The sequence below is a fragment of the Scomber japonicus genome, chromosome 1 (assembly GCF_027409825.1).
Source record: "Scomber japonicus isolate fScoJap1 chromosome 1, fScoJap1.pri, whole genome shotgun sequence".
Classification (NCBI taxonomy): domain Eukaryota; kingdom Metazoa; phylum Chordata; class Actinopteri; order Scombriformes; family Scombridae; genus Scomber; species Scomber japonicus.
The window spans coordinates 39,119,644-39,145,242 of NC_070578.1; the positions used below are offsets into that span (position 1 = coordinate 39,119,644).

General features: G+C 36.6%; 3 protein-coding genes across 3 annotated transcripts; all 3 read right to left on the reverse strand.

The window, feature by feature from the left end:
* Nucleotides 1-2,157: 2,157 nt before the first annotated feature.
* On the reverse strand, nt 2,158-5,259 carry LOC128367007 (guanylyl cyclase-activating protein 2-like). The gene is made up of 4 exons (XM_053327810.1): nt 5,059-5,259; nt 3,819-3,968; nt 2,437-2,536; nt 2,158-2,279 (listed from the first exon to the last, which is right to left on the reverse strand). Exons 1-4 carry the CDS (start codon nt 5,257-5,259, stop codon nt 2,158-2,160), a joined length of 573 nt encoding a protein of 190 aa, XP_053183785.1.
* A 5,936-nt stretch (nt 5,260-11,195) lies between these two features.
* Nucleotides 11,196-14,308, reverse strand: LOC128355113 (guanylyl cyclase-activating protein 2-like). Its single transcript, XM_053315320.1, has 4 exons — nt 14,114-14,308; nt 13,875-14,024; nt 13,142-13,238; nt 11,196-11,317 (listed from the first exon to the last, which is right to left on the reverse strand). The coding sequence occupies exons 1-4, from the start codon at nt 14,306-14,308 to the stop codon at nt 11,196-11,198; spliced, it is 564 nt and encodes a 187-aa protein (XP_053171295.1).
* Nucleotides 14,309-18,264: 3,956 nt separating this feature from the next.
* LOC128367084 (retinal cone rhodopsin-sensitive cGMP 3',5'-cyclic phosphodiesterase subunit gamma-like) lies at nt 18,265-19,921 on the reverse strand. The gene is made up of 4 exons (XM_053327918.1): nt 19,879-19,921; nt 19,106-19,223; nt 18,974-19,011; nt 18,265-18,341 (listed from the first exon to the last, which is right to left on the reverse strand). Exons 1-4 carry the CDS (start codon nt 19,919-19,921, stop codon nt 18,265-18,267), a joined length of 276 nt encoding a protein of 91 aa, XP_053183893.1.
* Between the last annotated feature and the right edge of the window lie 5,678 nt (nt 19,922-25,599).

Sequence of the window (25,599 nt, forward strand, 5' to 3'; positions counted from 1 at the left end):
CAGTATGGTGCATTACATTTCAACAGTAGTACAATCTGGCAGATTTAAACAAAAAATGAATATTATCAACTTCATAAATGGAGGATTTGCTGATAGTAAAAAGAAAAAGTCCATGATGACATCCGAATATGAGAATATGATGTCCTTGTTTTGTGTTAGCCAGTGATTTTATTTTTTATTATTCTAAATATGAAAAAAAATCTAACTATTTCTACATTTCAGCTCATCCCTTCTTGACCGTGAAAAAGAAAAGCAGGTCATATTTCAATTTAATCTTTTGTATTTTAAAACAAAAGTCAAATAACCACTCATTTTTTGTTTTTCAATTGTCATTCCTGAAAAGAAAACCCAATGACCAACAGATGCACAGACCCATAACTCTAATCTACAGAGTGTTTTAGAGATAAAATTGATACCAGAATAATGAAGTATAATATAAAATCAACGGGCTAAAACATGCAGACACGTACAACATGTACAGTATTATATAGAAACGTTGGACAAAAAGAGAAAACATAGAAAGAAAAAAACCCAAAAGCTATAAAATTACAACAGACAAAAACAGCTAATGTTGCTGTGAGTGACCAATTCATTTCTCTCACTTTCCAAAAACACATATACTGTACAACCTCCTTTTATCATCCTCTCCTGCTCCTGTGTACTTTATTAGTGCAGGTACAAAGCACATTAACTACAGGCACACAGTGATAAAGGATGGTTAAGAGAATTACAGACAATGGTACTGCTATGATTTGCATTTATTTATTTATTTACTTATTTATTTATCATTAATCTCTGTTTTGACATTAAAAGGACCTGCAAAAATGCCAATATGGCTCAAAATTGGAAACTTAGGGGATAAAAAGTTGCATGTCTTAAAGTATGTGAAACATACTCTTTAATATTTGAACTTTAAAATGTTGGGCAATGCACTTTTTAAAATTCTTGTCGAGAGCTCAATGAGAAGTTTAATAGCACTCTCTAAAACCCTTCTCTCAACCCTGGAACAGTTTGCTTCTCATTATTAGATCTTCCCCCTTTAAATTATATTTCAAGAATAGATTCACAATTATCTTAAGTGTCTTAAACCAACAGTCAGGAGCACAAATGAACTTTAAAGCTGTTCTTCTTGCTGTAATGATTCCTCCTGTTCATACTGACCATTAGAAGATCCTTCATAATGCACTTATAATGGAAGTGATGGAGGACTAAATCCACAGTCCTCCTCCTGTGTAAACATGGATTTAAAAGTTGATCTGAAGCTAATTTGAAGCTTCAGCTGTCTAAATTAATCAAATCTTAATTTTCCCTCTTTTTGTTACAATACTTCCACCATAGCTCAACAGGAAATACTAACAGGGAACTTGTTGCTAAAAAGACTGTAAATGTGTCAGATATCACTTGATATGACTAACTCAGACTGCTGAAGCTAAATATAAGCTTAATCCTCTTCTTATTCATCTTCTTACCAAACTGTCGGATAGACAGCAAACAAGCATATTCCCTGAAATGTCAAACTGTTCCTGAGATAGTTTAATCAAATAGCAATTTAGAAATCTACACACAACCTTCTTGTGGCAAATGGCAACACAAGCCGATAATATAGAAAAACAAATTGTTCAAACATGTTTGTAAACCTGCAGAAAACCAATATGACACAACAGAAAATAAGCATTAAGTACATGATAGAGTGAGTCTTGTTGGTTATGAAATGTCAGATGATCCACAGAGATATCAGATGGGAAAATGTTTGGCTTCATGTCATTTCCAGTGGCTCAGATTGCAGTCAAAGATGTCTATACAGCAGCTGCCATATTTAAATAAACAGTATCCTCACACTTGGTCGAAGATCAACCTCTCTGAGAAAGACAGCTCTGTAAGATGCAAGAGGAAGCAGTCCAGGTTTGCATTTCCCACAGCTAAGATCAAAAACATGATGCTTTGATCATCTTGATGACCCTGATGAAGGCCGCAAGCCGAAACACATTGGTCTAACAATAAAGTTGACCTTTTTAGACTTTTTTTTCCCTTCTTTGTGCACCATGGAGGTAGGTGAAGTTGTGCCAGAAAACTCATCATCATAAAACCTCAAACCTCGCACAAAAAGGACTGATCACCCTCGTCGCTTAGTGCCCATGTGACTATCAAATCATGAAGTCAGGGTTTCTTTTCTTGCTGCACAATGAACCAACCACAGGGCTCGATGTCCAGTTTGAGCTGATCCATCACCCAAGGGTCCTTTTCAGCCCCGGCGAGAAATTCCTCCAATGAAATCTGACCTGGAAGATTCACACGAGGAACACAATGTAAAGTTAATCACACTAAACTGCAGAATCTACATCTGAATGACAATCATAATAATATATATCCACCAAATGTCAATATTAGCAGCACAAGAACACTGAGCAGAACAATGCTAATCAACTCCAAACTTACTGTCTTTATTTACGTCCACCAGTTCAAATATTCTTTCGCAGATATCATCAACATTCTCAGTGGCACCTGGATTTTTGTGTCTCTTTAACTTGCTGATGATCTGGACAAAAAAGGCAGAACTGAGGTTAGTTTAAACTTCTGGGACAACATTTCTGGTTTTGCAAAACACTATATACACATTTTGATCCTTACTTCTCTCTGTAAATACAGTTATATATATATTTGCTTTGTGTGTTTATATTTTAACATGTATAGATAATTGATTTTGTTATCCCTTTGAAAATCTCAAGTTACCACTCTTTTGACAACTGTATGCATGTAAGTTTCTGATTCTGATTCAGTATCTCCTGGTAGAAAGTGAGCATGCACAAATCAGCAGTGTGAAAGCTTCTGTTTCTTACTATAAGTAATGGGGGTCTGCAAGAACACAATTCACAATATTCTGCCAAAGTTAGAACAATTTTGATTATTTCACATTCGAGATTTCTGTATTTTTTCTTTCTTTTTTTACTGCACTGTCCTCACAGGTTTGAAGTTGGGCTCTGTTGGGAAAATGTGATGTCACGTTACTCCACACACCAATCAGGATTCATGAATATTGTAATCAAACCCCGTTGATAGTGGCAGGTAGTGTGTTGATTTTATTGACAATCACATCTGATCAATGCAGACCCACACGCAATTTTTTTTTAAAGCAGGGAGGGGAGACAGATTTCAGCTTTCTCAAGATAACCCTTGTTGCAATGACCTTACCAAACATAAGGGCTTGTTGAAATGTAGAGTTTAAGTGTTTAAATCTTAATGAATAAATAATAAGGATGCTTTTTTTTCCAAACTTTAACTTTGAACATTGTCTCTGAGTCACTGTATCCAGGTGGGAAGTGTATGTAATTATTCACGCCACCAGATGGCACTATTTCACCTGGGATAAACCCCCTGTGAGAGCAAAGGATTTGGGGATTTTACAGTAAGACTGTAAAAGTCTGCTGTACAACTTGTGGTATACATTTCAGTGGTGTCACATTAGAGGACTTGTGAGTATCAAACTAATAGAGTTAAGTCTTTGTGCTGTTTGAAGTCTGATGTAGATTAGAAACTGAGACAATGTGGAGTGTCTAGAGACAGATGCTGTAGCCTACATAACATCATGGACCTAGAAGCTGTTCAGATACCTGCAGCTGAATTATGGAAAACTGCATATTGTGTAGGTTGTTCTAAGAGTAATATGCTGTCAGATATTGAGGTTTTTGGATTTGAACAACACACCATCACAAGTATAGCAGAAAACATGAAGGTGGACCAGATTTCAATCTTTCAAAAAAACTGTATAAGTAACTGCTTTAAATGCATGATATGAATAGATAAAATAACCAAATACTTACTTTGACAATGTGTTTCACTTCCTGCCTGTCCAGGCGACCATTTCCATCTTTGTCATAAACTTTAAAAGACCATTTCAGTTTGTCCTCGAGTTTTCCACGAAGAACGAGATGCACTGCTGCCACATATTCCATGAAGTCTATGTGACCATCCTACGAAGAAGTCAGAAGGATGTAGCATTTATAAGCAGTTTAAAATCATTGCTGTTAACATGATATACGTGATATAACATTATTCTTCCTTATCGATACATCAATGTCCATTTTTTTTCAGATAATATCATTTTATTTGCCCTAGGTTCCACGTCAACTCAGGCCCTGACTTGTCTTCAGTCAGCCTTTGATGCTTTCCAATTATCACTCCTTAATCATAGACTGGTTTTAAACACAGAAAAGACCAAGTACACAGTATTCTCCACTTCTACCACTGACTCTCACTATCCCGACATTAAACCTTTAAATGGTACCAATATTACTTCTGCTGAGTCAAATAAACACTTTGGGAATTTGGCCTGACAGCAAACTATCATTCAAGATTCATATCTAACATCAGAAAATAAAATAATAAACTAGACTTCTATTTAAATGAACTATTGTGCAGTCAACCTTCTTGGTCTGTCGTATACTATGGAGATATTATTATTCTGTATTGTCATGTTGCTCCATCAACACCTCGGCAGTTAAACCCTGTGTATCATCAGTCCACTATATCACTAATGAAAAATGTCATACTCATCATTGTTTTCTGTGTCACAGGCTAGTTGGACTTCCTCACAAACTAGAAGAAAAAGCTTCTAAACTATCTTACATTTCTCTCACAGAAACACGATTTCTCATGTTCCTCATATTACGTTGCTCATGTTGCTCATGTTCCTCATGTTACATTGGCAGAACTGGTTTCAGGTACTCTGAAACTTTTAAATAGACTAAACCACAAACTGTCCTCAAACTTGAACATTACATTCCTTCCTTGGACATTTTAAAGCTTTTTATGGTTCTTGCACCTGTTTCATCAATTCCTTGTTTATTGTGTAGTTGTGTTGTTTCTGTCCACTGATTGTGTTCTTATTCTCATGTCTCTCTTGTAAAAGGGATCTGATCTTCCTGATTAAATAAAGATAATAAATAATACTACATGGTTTATAACACTATAATATAGTTGTAAGTGCAGGAGGACATAAAGTGTTACCAGTCAAATATAAAATTTTGCATAAAGTCACTGTCACAAGACATCGTTACGTACCTTATTTGTATCAAATGATCGAAACACATTTTCCATATATGCAGCTTCTTCTTCTGAGGACTTGCAGGTGACTCCAAAGATTTTCTTAAATTCATGTAGGTGCAGATTACCGCTCGGACATTCACTTGCAAACTTACGGTAGAGCTCCTGGATGTTTTGAAGAGTCACTTCCTTATCCACGTCACTCTGTGATTGACCCATGATGTTTAAACACAAAGAGGCAAAAAATAAAGTTGATAAAATAATAAAGAAAAATCTACACAGAAGTTGTCAAGCACATTCATCACTGTGCGCTCGCCATGAATCCATAGCTTTTGCCCCCCAGGAGACGACTTGGCGGAGGCTATTTCAAGATAAACTGCTTGATCCAATTGACTTTTCAGTGATCTTTTCCAAATCCCTTTTCAAAAAGATGCCCCCTTTTCTTCTTCAATATGTTTGTTTTTCTAAAAGTCAGGTCCACTCCTCAGTGCTCTGAAGAAAAACACAAACTCTAATTACATAAATTAATGACTTTGCATGTAAGCACCAGATTCTTTGGCTCTTTGACAGCACAGAAGAGTCGATTGCCCCAACGCAAACAAGAGTCCACCACTCAGCCCTCATGAGATTAAAACACAGATGACGTCAAAATCCTCCCTGAGCAGGGTCTCAGAAAAAACAGTTGATCCAATGAGGCCGTCTGAGCACAGTTAAAGCCCAGCCTGACCTGCATGGTGAGTATCATTGTTGTTTTTATTAAAAAACACATGAAACCATCATTCTGCACCTGTTAAATGATATTAATTAATAATCAAAGAGTTTAGGTTACAGACCTGCATTTTGTCTGTTTCTCAACTTATCATAATTGTATCAGAAAACAAAGCATTCATAATACACACATACATGCATTAAGTGAATAAATAATGTAAATTATTTAAAGGTAGAATATGTAGAATGAGCAGAACAACGCCATCTAATGTCTTGAGATCGTAGTCGCAACAACCAAAAAGTAATTCCAGCAGTCGGGTTGCCAGGTCCGGTGCAGAGTGCGTCAGTCGATTAGCCAGCGTCATGTCAAGTGATGAATCATACAGGGTAACGACTAATTTCGACCAATTACTTCTACAACAGTATTTAACGTTAGCCAGTCTTCAACTGGAGTCTTTCTTTGAGTGGTGTGTAATCGATTAGCTAGCTAGCTCCCAACTCAAAATGATTGCTTGTTTCTGTAGCCTGATCGGCGTGATCAGACCAGTCAGTAAACTACACGATAACCCATAATGCATTTCGTTCCTACCCAAGCTGAAATCAGCAGGCTGAAGCGGATTTTATTTTAGCTCTAACTCTGTAAATATACCACTTTATCCACATGTCTAACCTTTTTAGGCGAGAAAATAGCCCTTTAGATCCACAATGTGACGCTAATTTGTCCAAATAACATCTGCTTAAAGTTTTGTTCCTGCGAATTCAGAGCCACTCAAGTTAGCCGTAGCGAGTAACGCACTTCCGGTCATTTTCATAAAATAAAACACCCGTTGCCTTTTATTATTAAGAAAACCATAACGATAGAGTTGGTGCTTTTATTTTGAAAACAGGAAGCGAACATACCCTCGCTGGGAGCGTACCTATGTTCCCTGATCGCGGCTAATTCGGCTGCTAGCTCGGCGGCTAAATCAGCTAACTGGCTAACTGTAGATGGGATCATCCCTATGTTCCCCGGTCACATACAAAGCGGGGAACATAGGACCCGGGGAACATAGGGATGATCCCCTAATGATGTAGCAATACAGTCATACTGCACATCAAATCAAACAGGAGAAACTCCGCTACAAGCACGTCATTTTTACACACACCAAACACAACTCAAACACCAAGCATATTAATGATCAAATATCAAAATCCGAATAGCGTCAGAAAGTCAACCCACTCTCCACATTTCCATTGCTACCGCTCTGATACTTCATGGTACACAAACAAATAGCATCTCATATGAAAGCTAGGACCCTGGCGAGTTCAACAGTACCACTATTATTGCGCTAAAAACTACAAACCAGCAGCCAAAGAATACAAAGGTAAACAACCACTTATTTACAGCGACTAACTGATATTCTCTTACCTTCGAAGTTTTGTAATGAAAAGTTGTACTTGAGAGCAAAAAACACTGGTTTTAGTGAGTCCAACATGGCTCTGCTTGTTTACAACTCCGTTTCACCCAGTGCCAGCCTACAGTAGCTGCACCGGAACAACAGACAACCCTGGCAACCCGCACTTCCGGCCGCTAATTGGCTGGTACAATGTACACAGAACGTGTCAGAACGTCATTGTCGAACCCGTCAAAAAATGTTTAAATGATTAATTCAGACTAATTTTTTTTTTTTATGGAAAAGCAATACTTTCATTCTGTACCCCTCAAAACGCCCTGTGGGTGTATTATTTTAAAAAATATATAGCTTTTAATAAATATTCTACATATTCAACCTTTAAAGTAACCAAGAATTTGTGAAATAACTGAAGAAATCATTCAACTACTCAAAATGTGATTTCATGCATTTTCTTAATGAATTCAATTTAAATGACTTTTTATATATATATATATATATATATATATATATATATATATATATATATATATATATATATATCTAAAGCCTATTTAATTCATTTGTAAAGATGTAATGTCATGTCACTTTTACTTTTCATAACAGTGAAGTCATTTCTCTTTTAGTCAGTCAGCTACAGTGAGAAAAAAAATGTAGAAGTTTATTTATCATTGGATATTTTAGGAGTCCACAATTGATATTATTCTTTAGTAGTTGTCTTCGGTAAATCTCAGATTTTAAAATGCGATTGAGATTAAAGGTTCAAGTGTCTCTCCTGTGCTTTCAGTTTTGGTTTCACAGTTTGATTGGTTTACATTGTTCGTCTTTAAAATATCTGAGAAAAATAATTAGTTTAATTTGTGACTGAGGAAACAAACACATTACCACTTCACAAATCAAATTCAAAATGTTCAGCCCTTTTAAAGGAGATTCATGATGTATTGTAGATATATTTTGGAGGTCTTTGTCATGTGACCTCAGGTAAGGGGTCCATCTCTGTCTCTCAGCACCACGAACAGCGACTGATCCCAAATTACACAAACACATTTGAAACTGAATAGTGGCCAATTAGTCAACTTAACACCTCACCTGAACCTCCATTAGCCTTCCGGGCCTTTTTATATTTGATTAACACGGTCCCTATTTATCTCATGTTTCTTGGTCTCTCCTGTCCTGACCCCCTCCTCCCCTTTTCATTCATCCATTTACACTCTTACCTAATCCCTCATCACTGCCAGTACTTAATCTCACCAATGTCCTCTCATCCTGTTTCATCCTCTCTTCCAATCAATCATGTGTGCAACTCTCCCACGTCTCTCTTCTCCAGATACTCTGCCGGTAATTAGATTCAATCATGGGCCAGATTAGTCATTGATGTTAAATGGAGGCGCCATAAAAACATAGGACTGTATTCTTCCAATGTTTTTTTTTCTTCTCTATTAATTTATTTGGGAATATATTTGATAGAAGAAATGACTTATCCAACAGCAAATGTATTTTGTCCCATCAAAGTCAAAAGCAACTGTAACTGTAGATTTGCTATTTACTGAGTACTACAGTTTTGATGGTGAAAAACCATGAAAGGGAAAAGTTCAGCTTCCTTTAGGGACCAAATGTTCTTTTTATATGTCTCACAGATCTTTTAAAGGCCTTATGTAGTTTTCAGAGCACAGTGTCGTCTTGCCAACTAAAACACTTTAGATCAATGACCTGACCCCCTGCAGACAAACTGACTGGCAGCCAAGTAAACTACTAAGGATTATGTTGAAATCCCCTACTTAAAGGATTTAAAACATTTCTCACTTGAGTGACCCCCAGTGGCAAAATGAAAGAAGACACGGGCTGAAAGCAGTTAAATACAACACAAAATGTATACAAAAATATGCTTTAATAATAAAATAAATGCACATCTGAGATATAAATCAGAATGGATACAGCATGGGTTTTCCATTTCAATTGAAACATTTTCTGTTTTCTTCAATATTTTACAAAAAAAAAAAAAAAAGGATCATTTTCAACAGAGACCTGGGTTCACTTCCTGAGTCCATTTGGTTCGGTTTACTCTGTTGCAGAAAAACTCAAACAACACAGAATGATGATTGTGGAGAGTTTGTTTTCACGTTCAGCTGCTGAAAGTGGAACATTTCTCTGATCTCACTGAAAATCCAGTTTTTAAAAGGTGGTGGACATTCAAGCAGGATTCATGACATCAAAACTAGTTTGGAAGTCATTTCTGGTGTGATGTGGAAACACTGAGAATGGACTTTACAGTGAAGGACACATGTTGAGTCCAGCTGGAAAAGCCTTTAAATTAAGAATATCTGCTTATTCATATAGTAGGTGTGGATGTATTTTTAGTGATTTTACATACATCTTGAAATATGTCTTGAGAGGATATTTAAGGTTAATGAACGATGGCTTACATTGTTAAAATTGATATTTGGGTGGAAAAACAATTTGTATCATGTAATATTTCACTCATGCAGTATGTTTATGCTAGCCAAACATTTTCTCATAATGTTAAAAGAAAACATTATTCAGCTAGCTTTGTGTTTCTAACTAAATATGTTTTTTGGTTTTGTTTTTTTTGCCATTTAGTCGTCTTTAGTGTGTTAATGTAATTTTTATAAGACAGGATCGCTCAGTCTAGAGTTTGGTGACACTAACTAATTCAAAACTACACTAATCAATATGGATAAAATGACAACGTGAAATGTTGAAGTTAAACGTTTTAGCTCATTGTTATGATTTTATACGTGATTATTGGCAGCGCTACGCTACCTGCTCAGAATAATTAAGAGTTCATCTAATGTAGAAAGTGGAACAGTATTTTTTTAAGCGGTGGTGGAGACAAAAACTGAGCTAAAAACCCTCTTTTTTAAAACCCTCATACACTGTTCATATTCAGACCATTTACAGGATCTCGGCATAATTAGTCTCTACCCAACAAATCATTCATGAATACCTCGTCATCAGTCACAGACAAACAAGATTAATCCTTAATGAATCTCTCAGAGAGAAGAGAGAGTTTATTCTTCAGATTTAACACTAAAAATGTATAAATGTGAAGAATGTAACTGTATAATAACTGAAATATTTCCATTTTTGTTTATTCTGGGTGACATTAGAAGAGGTAATCAACTGTCAGGTCAAACTATTTAGCATGTTTTAATGCTCTTAAATGTAAAACTGAGTCTAATTTGAACCTGAAAAGTATGTAAGGGTTAAAAAAAAATCAATTGGCGACAAATATGACTCCAAATTAGTGTTGTGCTTTTTCTTCTGGGACGATTTCACCATAACAACTTAATAAAGTGATAATATGTAAATGTTGTTTCAGCTTGTACAACTGCATATGAGTAGCCTTAACAATTAAATGAATACTGCTTTAACAATGGAAAGTCTAAAGTGTTGGACCACCACCAGAACTATTAACTGTGTTGATAAATTATCACAAAATCCTGTAATGTTACTTTTTTCAGACCTCTGCAGAGTAAATTATTCCCTCAGTATATTTGTATATTGTTATTAGTGTACTGGCATGGCTGTAAAGTATGTTAAAATCAGTTATATTTAAACACACAATAATAAATAACTTAATTGTAATATCCAATTTAACTACATAGATAAAGACTGATTTGATTTGTGCTGATTATGTGAAGTTGAGTATTTACTTTTGGGTATAACATCCTCTATAATCATCCTTCCTAAACACAATTTTAAATGCAATAAATACATAGAATAATAATGAATGTAGAAAATATACAATAAATGGCTGCACTTGATTTAACATCAAACTTCCTGTGACAGTATTGGGTGTCTTCAAATGGAGACAAATCACCTCAATCAATCAAGAGACTTGGACCTTCGGAGCAGCAGTCAAAATCACAGCAGAACTGCAGCTGTGACAAAAGTTTGCTGCACTCCAGCTTCAAATAACAGGAAGCTCAACGTGGAGACACAGACAAAAACCTTTCAAACCAAAGGTATGAAGACAGCACTTCACTGTCAGTCTCAAACAAAAGCACGTGGGCAGTGAACCCACTAAAGTAGACATCATGGTGATTTCCCACAGTTCTGGATGACCCAACCGCTGGCGTTCACGTCAAGCTTGAGCAGGTTCATGACCCATTCATCCTTCTGAGCTCCCTCCATGAACTCGGACAAAGTTATCTGACCTGTGGGGCAAAAAAAACAAAATCATGATGACTTTACGTATGAAAAGAAAAGAAATTTCAACAGTAAAATGATCTTGTAGGGATGTGCAGAGACTATTTGCATCTTTATTTGTTGAGGCAGCATAATTATCTGTATTTGCATTTCAATAAAAGTGGAAATAGATGTAATGGTTCTTGTTTAGTTTTTATTACACTTCTTATTTTGGGATATTAATTTGTTAAAATAAGTGTTCATCATTGAAATGTTATGTGAAGGAGGCGCCCACACCAGGTCTTGACCTCAAGTCTTCCAAGCCACGAATGACTGTGCTCAAACTCAGCTCCACTACAAATAGAGGCTTTCAGCTATTTATACATCGTGTTATACATCCACGACTCAGAGGAGAGAGAGGGAGGCAGTGATGTAACCAACCTACATGCAACAAATCATTTCTCAAATATTTTATGAAACCCAACCCAATAATCTTGACTTGACCAGAACTTAAAGGACAATGTGCATATTGCATGTTAGTCCACATTGATTACTTTATCTCTGTAGTTGTCATCTAAGGCTGCAACTAACACTCATTTTCATTATTGATTAATCTGTCAATGATTTGCTTGATTAATCAATTAGTTGTTTGGTCCAAAAAGTATCAGAAAATGGTGAAAAATCCAAATAACCCAAAGATATTCAATATACTGTCAAGAAGTTAGAATCAAGTAATGACTAAAAATAGTGACTAATCAATTAAATAGTTGACAACAAATTCATTAATCGACTAATAGTTGCAGCTCTAATTGTCGTACCATAGATATAGATGTATGTTCCACCACAGGATTTAAAATACCAGCATGCTATCACATCACGGACTGGCTATGTTGGTGGCCTGGCCGAGATATCTCATATCAGATTTGCATACATTGACCTAATATGATTATAAAGCACTAAAGTCCAAGTCAGTGACAAAAAGGTCAAGGTGCCATTCAGTAAGTGTTTGGTGGATGTAGTAAAAAGTCTGAAAGGAAGACTATACATTTTGCACTAAAACTACATTTCCACACCATAATTTAAACTCTGTACTCATAGCAATAAACTATCAAGTTCAATTTTCAATCAAGTAAAGCTGGTTTAGAAAGGGTGACACCCGAAAAAAAGCTGGTTAAGGTAAATGGACGGTTTATGTCCTGATTGATGCTGAAAACCTAAAACTTCAACATCACAGTTGGAAATATTATTGCTAAGAACCTGACAGTCAAAACAGCAGATGTACAAATCATTAATGATCAGGTCTTTGTTTCTACTTCAGTGTAGATGTGTTTTGCCAGGCTTTCCTTTCTTGCTCTTTACTTATATTTGTTCAACATAAATTGGAAATATTTTCTTATAATAACCATTGAAGGATAAGTTCAAACTGTGTCCCTGTTGGCCACTGTAATAATTACTCCTCTCCACATTGGCCATGAAGCAATTTGTGATTTGATTGTGGCTTCTGATCATACCCAATTGGTTTGATAAATAAGGACAGTGGATTTTGTCCTCCATCTCCTCCAAATGACTTGCCTTATAGGAAGGGACTTATTTATAACCAGTATAGACAAGAGGAGTTATTGCAGTGCCAAGAACTATCTTAATGTAAATGTGGGGGTGTAAGGACTGTATAAACTTGGAAAAAAGTGACATAATCCTTTAAAACACAACCTTATTGTGCTGCAAAACATACCAATGTAAAATGTAACGCAATGTAAAACACTGAAACTGTCATCAATTGAGACAAAACTGCATTTCAGTACAATCACAACATTGTAAAGCACATATTATAATTTCATCGTGTTTGTACTCACCGTCGTGATTCTGATCGACCAGCTCGAAGATTCGGTCACAGATTTCGGACGGCGTCAAAGTGATATCATTCGTCTGGTACTTGATTTTGTAAATAATCTGTGTGAGATACGTGAAATGTGTCAGCGTCTGATAGAGTTGATAACAATAATCATCAAGTGTTCAATGTTAAATGAAATGACTGAGACTCTGGAGACAAATAAGCAGACTATAGAAAAACAAATCCAACTTGTATATCTTTGATGGATCCCAAATATGTCCCATAAATGAATAATACTAAGATATACTAAAACATATAATTCTATAGCCAAAGTAACTGAATGAGGAATGTAATATTTTGCCCTGGCATGCACCTGTTACCTAATTCCTGTCCAGTAAATCCAGATCATGGGGTCTTACTTTACATTTCTATATTTAGAGGCTTACTGGAAAGTACAGCAAAGATGTTCGCTTTAAGAATAGCCTTAACTGAAGCTACTGACTCCTCATGTAATACACTGTGAACTTACATGCTGCCCTAAGCCTAGTCACTGGGGCAGTACTATAATCTGTCTTAAAAAGGATTTGCGTTATGAAACATGCTCATTTTTTAAAAAGTACACACCTCACCTCAAAATAACCCAGTTAAAACCACACAGCATTCACACATAACATATACATTGCACACACACAAAAAAATCAATTTACAGACATTTTCTTAACAGGAAAGTTGATGTCTGAACAGATCTTTCTTACCCTGATGAGCCGTTTCACTTCATGTCTGTCCAACTTGCCGTTTCCATCCTTGTCGTACATCTTGAAAGACCATTTGAGTCTATCTTCAAGATTTCCTCGTAAGAGCAAGTGAAGTGCTGCTACATACTCCAGGAAATCCAGTGTGTTATCCTGTAAACACATGCAGAAATTAGTACAATCAGAGCAAAAAAATCAACTTCTATTACATTATTTTGGTCTTTTTTCTTTTTTTGTTTTACCTTATTTGTATCAAAGGAGCGGAATATCGTCTCGATGTAGAGAGACTCCTCCGAAGAGTTGCATGGTACCCCGAATATCCTCTTGAATTCATGTAAGTGCAGGGCACCACTGGGACATTCCTTCATGAAAATAAGGCACAGATCCTGAATTTGCGCCAAATCCATCTCCTCACTGTGGCTTTCTTCTTGCCCCATTGCTTCTGATCGTCTGTATAAAACAGAAGAAAGTCCTGACGATGGTCCTGATGGTGGTTTGTTGCAGGCTTCTGACAGTCTGCAGGTCACTAAGCAATCTGCTCAAACACTCCCATCAGACTAAAGAGCTTTGCACTTTCTACAGCAGAGGCACTCTCTCAGCAGGTGGAGGGATGGGCCAAATCTCATTATATCGTTAATCACTTGATCTTTCACAGATGAGGTGTTGTGAAACGGGATCTGAAGACCTGGCAATGCTGTTTTAGTAAGCGCCAAAAATAGTGAGAACTGTTATAGCCTATATCTTCAGTTGCAGCAGATTCAGAGAAGTCAATTAAACCTGTTGCCTTTGATGGCCCCATTATTTAACCTTAACATACTGTTCATATTCAAGCATTTCACAGTATCCTCCCATCATAATTAGTCTCTATACATAATAATTTTGTGCATGATCTGCACTAAAACATGTTTAGAAAGTTGTAAAATATTTCCATTTTTGTATATTCAGGGTCACATTAAGATAAATCATCAAATTTCTAGATAAAAAGAAAAGTTTTAATGTTTTTCTTTTCTTTTCATGTACAAAAAATGGGTCAAATTAGACCCTGAATAGTATGTAAGGGTTAAATACATAACTTACACTGCTGTCGAGACCCAAACCTACAAAAGTCACAAGTCTCAAAAAATATTGTAATATGTTTATATTTTTTAATTAAGTGTACATTTAAAGGTTTGTGTTTTCTCTCGTTATTTGATCATCTGACTGGTGATGAAGGAGAAGACATTTAAAGTATTTTCTAAAAGCTTATTGGAGTTAAAGATAAAATATAAAGCAATATATTTCCGTTTACTCTCTATTGTAATTATTTAATCAACAGCAAAAGTTCTATGTATTCTGTTTGGGTTTTTTTTTCAGGCCTCCATACACTGCAACCTTGATCTGAATGGATATAGGCCTAGCCTATGTTAAGAAAGACATGATTTGACAAATAAACAATATACTATGTGAAAGTATGTATGTTGACATCTACCAAACAAACTTTTGTTTCTCTTTTATATATTTTTCATGCACTCATAAGAGGCGCCAGTTATTGTTTCTTGCTGGGGTTTGTTAGGGTCTTGTTTGGGGATGTGTGATTTGTTTTAAGTGCACAAATTAACAAAGCAAGGTACAAATCACGTAGTATGTAAGAGTCAATTTCAAGTATCATATGCAAACTGCTAACGCCAACACAAACTAACGATAATGATTCATTTCTTTTCTTAGGTTAAACAATACTTTTAGATTAGAAAAAACCGTCGCAGTAACAAGAGATGCTGTTGGACTGGATCAAGTGGAGCAGGGCCGACCCGTGGAATAAACGGTCTATGCTGTTGTTTAGGGCCACAGCCACTAGGTGGAGCCACACGATCAGTGGGACTTAATATTTTGCCAGCTCTTCACACTGCAGTGCGGTATTTTGACATATAAATGATAAACCATTACATTTAAACCCTTCCCATACGAGTTAACACAATACCTATATCTCTGTTCACATTATCTTCAGTCTGTGGAACTTTCGTTTTTCCTGAACTGGCTGGATGAATGTACGTCTGCGGTCTGCCGGTTGGGAAGCTAACTTCCGGTTAGCTATCCGCTAACGCTAACTTCAACGCGGAAGAAATTATTTAATTGTGCGGCTCTTCAGACTGTCCAGATGTTACCGGACAGATGGATAAATTCTGCTTATATCGATACGAGTCGTTTCGCTTGAGTTATATGATGTTCAAACTGTTTATTTACTGTTTTACAGTCAGCAGCAACGGACTCTGTGTAACCATGGTAACCTAGATACACAGTAGATAATGCTACGGTAAGGATGTTATAAGGACTATTAAGACTCACAGGCCTCATTAGATTAACTTATTCAACTGTATAAATGTTATTTTTAAACAGTTGTGGTGTTTTCATTTTTCATAAATCACTTTTAAATCCAAATGAAGAAGAGGAGAGCCTCTGCTGTCCAGGAGGGAGAGTGTGTGTTTCTATCAGCAGCTGCAGGAGTGGCACTGAACGGGCCAAAGAAGAGAAAACTAGAGATGGAAAACTATCACAGTATAAAGTTTTTAATAATAAGTTTTTATTGTTTATTGAATCTGATTAAATTACATGACAGCCATTTTCTTACATATTATTATTTTTAGCTGAAACGTTTAGCATTAACAGCTAACATCAGTAGGACTGTAACGGTAACCTCATTTATAATTCATAACGGCTAGCTTAACTAGCACCCAATGTTTTCTTGTCACATGAAAGTGGTGGTTTGATTTATTATTTTGTATTTATTTTACTATTTTAATTAACCTACCTATCTAACCTCTTGTGTCCAAAATACCCCAAATAGTTTCAGGCTAATATGATTTTTCTAGTTATGTTAAATTGTATTTCCATAGATAATTTTTGGACATATTTAGATAACTGGATCATTTGAATATTTTGATAAAATTGTATTAGTTGTGTGGTTAAAAATAGGTCTGGAAGATACATGTAATGTACCTTTGTAGTATTATGTATTTTATAATACATTTTTGTTTTCAAATAAAGTCAAAGAGTTGTTATTAATTCATGTTCCATCTCTAGTGTGTGTGTTTATGTTTGTTCACTTATGAGCAGCATGTGTGGTTTGGTGGTTTAGGGCCACCAAAATCCTAGGGCCAGCAGCAGCCAAATAATAATAAAGCAGTTTATGTCATATCTCATCATTTCTTTGTGGGTCAATGGTTGGGCCACCTCAGAGCTGTATTGCATCAACATGCTGATTAAACAATATAAACCTCACACAGGTGTCTGTTATGATGGGGCAAATAAAAAAGAAATACAATCAACATCTGTCTTGATATCTCTATCACATATTTCAGCTGAGTCTGATTCTTCTGCTCTGTTAATGCAAACTTTGTTCAGCCTTTCAGCAAAGAGTTGATTGAGTTTCTGCTGGTGATTTGTTTTAAATTAAACAGGTTTTGTTCAATGTTAGGAGCTGGTGAAAATCATTCTACATTTGTCACATTTAACATGTTTAACAAGTGGAGGAGTTGCAGAACAAACACAGGTAGTGTTGTGTAATGACCTGTAATGCAGATTATAGCAGGGATAAAAGCTAACAGGAGGAATGCAGCAAGTTCAGTTCGGCAGAAAGAAGCTCAGGCATCAGACTCATTCATGATGACAAAGCAGAAATCTCTGAGTAAACCAACAGGAAACATGGCAGAGAGACAGAAACCAGGAAGTACTGAGGCTGAAATTGTGGTCGGTGACAGAAGGCTGAGGCTTTCACCCGAGCAGAGACGAGGCAGGATGATCAGATCAGAGTCATAAGCAGGACGTCAATCTGATGGTGAGCACTGGAGATTAATCTATAAAAGACTACAATATCTATTCCATACCAATAATCAGCTCATGCATTGTCTATGCTGGAGTAAAAAGTCAAAGGATAAATATCTTGTTACTCGCTGGCAATTAAGGGAAAAAAAACCATGAAACAAAAGTACTGAGGAAAATTAATTTATGAAAATAAACATTTATACTGTACTTATATGGCAGTGCAGTCACAGGTCAAAGGTGAAGTAGATAAAATAAAACATGGATTCTTAAGAGCTTTTGAAATTTAATTTATGGATAAAAGCTGAATGATATACATATATAGTCAGCATAGTTAGTAGAGGTAGGTCACGTTTATATTCATTTGTCTAAACAGAGAAAATACTTTTAAATACATTTCAGATATATTCTAAAACACAAAGGTAGATATTTGATCATGCAAGAAAAGCCTGCAGAGATCCGTCGCTGCTGCACCAACACTCAATGAAATCACTCGTTCATGTTCATATTCAGCACTCGACACTGTGAGATCCCATCTGTCCAGGACCAAGGAGGACCAAGGAAGACCAGGAGGACCAGGAGACCCCATGTGACCGGTCTAGACGATGCCAAACTGAGCCAGGTCGCTCAGCTCCATGTCACCAAACGCCTCCCAGGGGCAAACCACCGCAGAGTCTGCAGAGAGAAACCACAAAACACAGTGAGTGAGTCTGGACCAGGCAGGCTTCTGAAATTAAGCCAACGTGGAAGTAACTTAGAACTGCATTCTATCAAAAGGCCACCAGGGGGCGACCGTCTCTATACAAGTCAATGGAGAATTCACCAACTTCTCACTTGATTTCTAACCTCAGTAAACGTTTTCAAAATGTGTTTATGGTCTCAATCGCTAGTTTAAAGCCTTCTTCAATGCAGTATGATGTTCATTTGGGACATTTTGGCCTCCCTGATTTTATATGTGACGATAAAGCAGGGTATGCATTAGGGCGTGGCTACGTCCTGATTGACAGGTTGATTGACCAATGTCCTCCAGATCCAGCCCTCGCAACCATAGCAACCTCCCCGCTCCGCCCATGGCCCCGCCTCATGCCCATATAAGTAGAATCCCTGTTTTTATTTTTCCCAGCATGCACCTGAAATTTTCAAGATGGCGCTGCCTAGATTTGAAACTGTTGGCTTCCGAGCAGCAGTCCACAAACCAATGGGTGACGTCACGGATGTTACGTCCATTTCTTTTATACAGTCTATGGTCTGGACTCAACATCCAACACATGCAACAGCTGCAGACTAAACGTGAAATTCAGCCTCACCTCCAAGACCCTCCATCCCTGGGACGTCGTTGTCAAACCTAAAATAAAGTAAAAAAAGTGAGATATCCTGTCAAAATAAGAGCTGTTGGCTGAATATCATGATGTTAATGTGTAGAAGATAATCCAGCTCACCCCTTCTGTCCGGCTTTAGGAGCCTTGCTCTTGAACTGCCTGGCCCCCTTCTGCTTGAATTTGGGGGGAGCGGCCTTTCCTCCTTCACCTACTGCTGCTCCTGCGTTCATCTTGGAGACTTTAGATCACAAAGGGAAATACATATAAAGGTCTATGTTTGTGTCCATGTGGTTTAGTTTAAATTTAAAGGGTTAAAATGTGAAAATAAACGTATGAATAACTTCACACATTCTTTTATTGTGGACCTAGCATCAAATTTCTGCTTTTAATCCATTTTGAGAGAATATATTAGAGGATTATGGTAAAAATGTCTAAGCGGTGTAACCATAAAAACTTTGTACCAAATAATTCAACTAGCTTAAAAACAGTAAATAGTCAATAAAACACCATATCAACTAGTTTGGCATGATCTTACATCCTTCCTTCCTTCCTTCCTTCCTTCCTTCCTTCCTTCCTTCCTTCCTACCTAACACCATATCAACTAGTTTGGCATGATCTTACATTATAACTTTTATATTAAATAAAGCTAATGGAATACTATTGTTCTAAATATTACATTTCATCTGGAGAATCATGGATGGGATTCATAATTAATCCACATCCTCTCTGACAGGCCTTTGTTTGAGACTCAATTTAAGGGTCAATGACGTGATACAACCCAGTGTCTATTGGTGTAACCAGTATTATATACAGAAAAATAAATGTGAACTAAAATGTGGAATAAATATAATCCACTTTTACAATGCAAGACTGTGGTTTTTAACACATTTTACATATCTTCTCCTTTCTCACTTCATCCTCTTTTGTTTTCTTCATGTAATATCCATCTATAACCTTTCCTCTCGTGAACGGTCTTCTAATCTGCTTACTTTAACGAAACATATTTTACTAATCCTATTAGTGTCTGTGGTGAAGTCAGAGGTCAGAGGTCAGCTGCTGCAGGATCACAACACATTAGTGAGTCAGGATTAACTTCTGCAACCAAACTGGATCTCATTGATCTATTTCATGATCTGGGGCAAGACTGGATTACAGAGAGGATTATTATCTATTCTTTAAAGATAATATTCAACACATTTAGCATCTGAACATAAACCTGAAGCGGATCAGAACCATAACTAAATAATATTCTAACATGTAAACTCAAAACCTGCCTGTTGAGTCTGGCTATTGATTAAGAATGGTTTATATTTAAATTTGTTTTGCTGTTTTAAAATTGTATTCTGCTTTATTTTATGTTATTTAATTATTATTATCATTATATATATTTTTTAAAATGTTCTTATCCATGTTATTTGTCTGTTTCTTGTCCTTTTAGTATTTTTTAATCTATTTTTTACTCAAAATTTTTATAAACTTTTTCTATTATTTTGTTTTCTCTTGTATTTTCTTTCACATGCATTGGGCTCAATTGTTCTTTGTAATTTATTCTTTGTTTTTGTTCCTTCGTCATTAATAATCCTTTCCTTTATCTTGTCTTTAACTTCACGCAAAGGGTACAGGGAACACCATCAATAGGATTAATAACAAATATCAGTCAGATCTTGAAATGGTAATCTCCATAAATATGAAAAAAGAACAATTTTAATTGCATGAAAAAAGGAAAAACGTTATCAGGAGAAAAGATTTGATTATTTTACTCTCTAAAATGAAAACTTACTTTAATCAGAAAGTCTCACTGAGATTAAAATGAGTTTTACAAGAGAAATGAAGACAGAATAAAACACATAATGTACTGTACAACATCACAACAGTTTAATCAATTAAGTGATTTAATCTTTGTCTGAGCTCATCTTTAACTTAAACTTCAGATTTGATATTTCTGACACTGATTAAAGTTTGTACTGAGTTGGAGAGATGAAAAACAAGCAGCAGATATAGAATAGAATCATTTGGTCTCATGGTTTGTTATAGTTTGATAATCAATATTAATATAAGGAGATCGGACAGTGAACAATGTATTTCAGTGTCTGATGTGTAATCATTTATAAGACATATGTAGACTGAGTTAGTTATTAAGAAAAAATAGAAAAACTAAATTTAAAGTTCTAATAAGACTTTCAACACATCTGTTATAAATTATAAACCATTATTTAGCTGCTATCATGCATTAGAAGTTTAAACTTAACCCTTGTGTCATCCTCCTGGGTCAAATTGACCCTGTCTGTTCTTTCTTTCTTTCTTTCTCTTTCTTTCCTTCCTTCCTTCCTTCCTTCCTCCCTCCTACCTTCCTCTCTTCCTTTTTTTCTTTCCTCCCTCTTTACTTTCCTTTCTTCCTTCCTTCCTTCCTCCTATCCTGTCCTTCCTTCCTTCCTTCTTTCCCTCCTTCCCATCCTTAGTCCTCCCTTCCTCCCTTCTTTCTTTCCTTCTTCCTTGCATCCTTCCTACCTTGACTCGAGGACAACAGGAGGGTTAAACTTAATACCATGTTACTATACAAACCATTAGAAGTATAAAAGAGAGACATGTCATATCCATACGTGCAGATAATCTTTCTGCTTTGTTGGAAAATGATCCTCTCACGACTTACTTGATTTGCTGGACGTCAAAGAAAAGTCTCTGAACTTGCAGAGAAGACGAAGCAAAGAAGCAGCTGCAAGACAAAGAGGAAGGAAATCTTCTTTCTTCTTGCAGGTTCTCTATTCTGTCTCATCTCTGTTTCCTCACTCTGCTTTTATAGCCTTGGCTCAGCCCCTCTCTCTCTCAGCCCCCCCCCCCCCCCCCCCGCCCTTACCCCTCCCCTTCCTCATGTATTTGCTTGTTGACAACGTGGCGTTCGACAGGGGCTGATGGGTATTTTGGGTGCAGACTTATAAGTAAGCTTCATCAGTTCAGGATAATGACGTGAATATTTTAGTTTAACCCTTGTTTTGTCCTCCCGGGTCAAATAGACCCCGTCTGTTTTGACTGTTCTTTCCTTCCTTCCTTCCTTCCGTCCTTCCTTCCTTCTTCCCTTCCTTCTGTCCTTCTTTCCTTTCCTTCCTCCCTTCCTTCTTTCCTTCATTCCTTCCTTCATCCCTTCATTCTTTCCTTCATTCCTTCCTTTCTCCCTTCCTTCTGTCCTTCTTTCCTTCATTCCTTCCTTCTGTCCTTCATTTCTTCCTTCTGTCCTTCTTTCCTTTCTCCCTTCCCTCTGTCCTTCTTTCCTTCCTTCCCTCCTTCCTCCCTCCATCCCTCCTTTCCTTCCTTCTTCCTCTCTCCTTTCATTCCTTGACTCGAGGACAACAGGAGGGTTAAGATCTTAAAATTCAAACATCTACTGTTCTGTTTCTGTTCTTGCAGTGTTTCCTGTCAAAATCTAAACCCTGAAATCTCCAAGGAAAAAAAGGTTTTACGTACTTATAAGTGACATCAAATAGCAAAATAAATGATACACATGATCAATAATTTGCTGCAGTTTAGTTTAGAGTTCCTACAAGGATAGCGCTGAGTGAAAATAAGGGATTAAAGGTCATAATCTCTCACACACACACACACACATACTCATTAGATCGTTGCACAACAAGGAACATGCACACTGTGTGAACTGTAGGATCCTGTGAAGAGCATCAGAGACGGGACAGCTGATTATATACAGACAACAACAAAGAACCAAAAGAGCTCCACCTGAAGTTAGGAGATCATATGATTAAAAAAAAAACCCCATCACATATCCCAAAATGGCTTATTACATGATACCAAATCTATAAGTGGATTTGTTTGGGACCAGCAGGAAACATCCATGAGGTGGATCTCACTGGGCTAGACTGAAGAGCTAATAATGCGTCATTGAAACATATGTAATGCTAATCCAGACAGGAACAGCTTATAGTGTATGGCTCAGCGGCTAGTACTGCACTGTCAGACCTGGATGTGACTCAGGTTCATGATCTGATGCTTTGCTTTGACGCACCAGTGAAATGACACCAGTGTGGTGTTCATACTGAGGCAGGAGACACTGTGAGTCACTCTGTAGGAGACATCTGGGTAGTCCTCTAAATAAAAGTGTCTTAGAGGCTTGATATGAGAGGGAAAAGGTAGAAATGTCAAGTTTTGAATGAATGGGTAAGGATATAACAGAACAAATGCTCAAAAAAGGTTCATGACATTGAATTTTGTCCTGGGAGACCAGTCTAAATGTTGCAAAATGCTTAAATGCAATATTAAGCACAGCAGATCAAGTTTGCTGATATATTACAGATTTAGGGACAGGAAGTACAGTATTTATATTTAGCTTTTTACAGAGAGGTCAAAGGACACTATCAGAGGCAGCAGTAGTGAATCCAAGCCATCAGACTGGAGCCAGTAAGAGATAACAACATAATTTGATCGTGCAGTAGCAAAGAAGAGGGCAATATCTCTAAATAAGTAGTTTCACCTTTAACCTTTATATTTTGAACTTGTTTTGAACAGTTATTTCCACATCCAGCAGTTACTGATCAACATTATTATTCATTAGGAGTCGTGTTTCTGTCCACCTGCTGAATGTAAAGTCCAGTATTCTCTCTCTTTTTGCTCTGTTTTTACTCTCCACCAACTCCTGAGGGAAATATCTAAATTCTCCACTATGTTCACCAGCTAGTCTACAGATAACTGGGTCTGTTAGCAGGTAGTGTACACTGGCTTTTTCTCGACACTATGAGAGTGTTGAGAGTGAACCAAAATAAAGCCTGTAATTGATTTTATAACACTGATTTTATGATGATGACTATGTTGAAATGCGTTCTCAATTTTGCCCGATATACAATACGATATGATGCAATAAAGTAGAGGTTTTCCTGAAATTGGAGATGTCGAGGTTGTGTAGATTTTCCACTATTGTATTATTGTTTATTCTATAATATGTTTTCTAGTGTTTTCCTAATATCTGAGGAGAATCCCTTCATCTATAGGAATCTAACAACATCATCTCACAGTGCATCATAAAAAATGTAGTTCAATGGTAAAAAAAAAAAAATCAAGAGCTGACTATCAAGCAAAACAAGGACAAAAATAAGTTCAATTTAAATAGCTACTGAAAAATGAATAAATGAATAAGTTGCATACCAGTAAACATACTTACATAATGTATGAACCCGTCACATGTTGCCACAATGTGAAAACTGTGACATTAAATACGTCTGCACCTGAGCAGGCTTATCCATAATGCTGTCTGGAAATACTCCCACACCCAGGACAAGCTTTATGAATGGCTGGATTACATGCATATAACACCCAGTGGCATTTACATGGTGGGAATGAAGAGAGATCTTTATTAATATAATTAGCATTGTAAATAATACAATGGGTAATGTAGCTATAATAATAAACCAACCAATGTTCTAGTCTGTATTTATGGGTTTAAATGGCACCTGGTGGTAAAGGATCACATCGTCAGCATATGTAGAGAGAGCTGCAAGTGTTTATGAATCCCCTTACCTTTCAGTTTGTGAATGGACAGTAGGTACATGTGCAGTGGGCCTCACCTTTGGGTAAGCAGCAGCAGAGCTAAACTGAAAGTAGAGACAAAGCAGAATCATGGCTAACAAACTGAACTCGGACTAAATCTTCCTTCCATTTCTCCAAAAAACTGCCAAATTAGACACTTAGGCGATCATTTGTGTTAAACTTTGTGTCTTTGGTCAAATACTACAGAGTAGGAATTTGAACACTGCCTATTCAGTCTGCCCCACTGCATGTGTCTGCCTTGGTGGCAGAAACAAGGATAAAGAAAACTAGAACATACCCCAAATACAATCCATCAGAGAAAGAGCACCAGAAGCAGCAGCCTGAAACAACTGAGTAAAAGTAAAACACACTTTTTTCCTGTTTGTCTTCTTGTTGTGTTGTGCTTTGGGGGTTGTGGTGTAGCTTACAGTAATCTCTTTATTTTAAGGCCTCATTTCGCTTTGGACAAAGTACTCATCGGAACAAATCTCGGGATTCACATGGTGGAATAAAAGAACTGTCTGCTACATTATACGACCAATCTGAACTTCTTTCTCAAACTCCCATTCTTCATTCTTCACAAAAAAAGTGCTTTTATACAACTCTGACCCATTATACATGTGAAAAACCAAGTAAGGAGGAGAAAATGCAATAAATAACAGTCAACGTGGTTGTGTTGGTCACTCTGGTTCGAACAGCTCGCCCACAAGATTTGACACATTTTTCATGGCTCCATTTAAAAGGGAAATAAACAGGCTTTCCATCGGTATAATATTTATTGCCATGAAGCATTGTTACAACAAAGAAATAATCTACCAAACACAAATTTACTTAATTTTTGTGCTATGGGGAAACTTCCATTTTGGCTTTGTTAACTTCTTTATAAAAAATATTCTAGCAATTATGAAATACAAGTTATAACACGAGTCAACCAACTGTAAGAGCCGACACACTGAATCCTCTAAAACTGAAGTCATGTTCAAATGAAAACAGTGTGTTACTTCCTCATTTCATGACAAAATTACCAGTTCCTTCTATGTAAATTAAAGGGAAATGCAACGATTTTAGGTTTAGCCGTTTTAAAATCA

What these genes read in the sequence shown, in the direction of transcription:
- LOC128367007 (XM_053327810.1), bottom strand. Translation starts at nt 5,259, where the DNA reads ATGGGTCAATCACAGAGTGACGTGGATAAGGAAGTGACTCTTCAAAAC. An exon ending in GATCATTTGATACAAATAAG is followed by an intron (nt 3,969 to 5,058) that starts GTACGTAACGAT and finishes ACTTCTTCGTAG; the next exon opens with GATGGTCACATAGACTTCAT. An exon ending in AAGTGAAACACATTGTCAAA is followed by an intron (nt 2,537 to 3,818) that starts GTAAGTATTTGG and finishes TTTTTTGTCCAG; the next exon opens with ATCATCAGCAAGTTAAAGAG.
- LOC128367084 (XM_053327918.1), bottom strand. Translation starts at nt 19,921, where the DNA reads ATGAAGAAAACAAAAGAGGATGAAGTGAGAAAGGAGAAGATAT. An exon ending in AGTGAGAAAGGAGAAGATAT is followed by an intron (nt 19,224 to 19,878) that starts GTAAAATGTGTT and finishes TGTGATCTAAAG; the next exon opens with TCTCCAAGATGAACGCAGGA. An exon ending in CCTAAAGCCGGACAGAAGGG is followed by an intron (nt 19,012 to 19,105) that starts GTGAGCTGGATT and finishes ACTTTATTTTAG; the next exon opens with GTTTGACAACGACGTCCCAG.
- LOC128355113 (XM_053315320.1), bottom strand. Translation starts at nt 14,308, where the DNA reads ATGGGGCAAGAAGAAAGCCACAGTGAGGAGATGGATTTGGCGCAAATT. An exon ending in AAGTGAAACGGCTCATCAGG is followed by an intron (nt 13,239 to 13,874) that starts GTAAGAAAGATC and finishes TATCTCACACAG; the next exon opens with ATTATTTACAAAATCAAGTA. An exon ending in GGTCGATCAGAATCACGACG is followed by an intron (nt 11,318 to 13,141) that starts GTGAGTACAAAC and finishes TTTGCCCCACAG; the next exon opens with GTCAGATAACTTTGTCCGAG.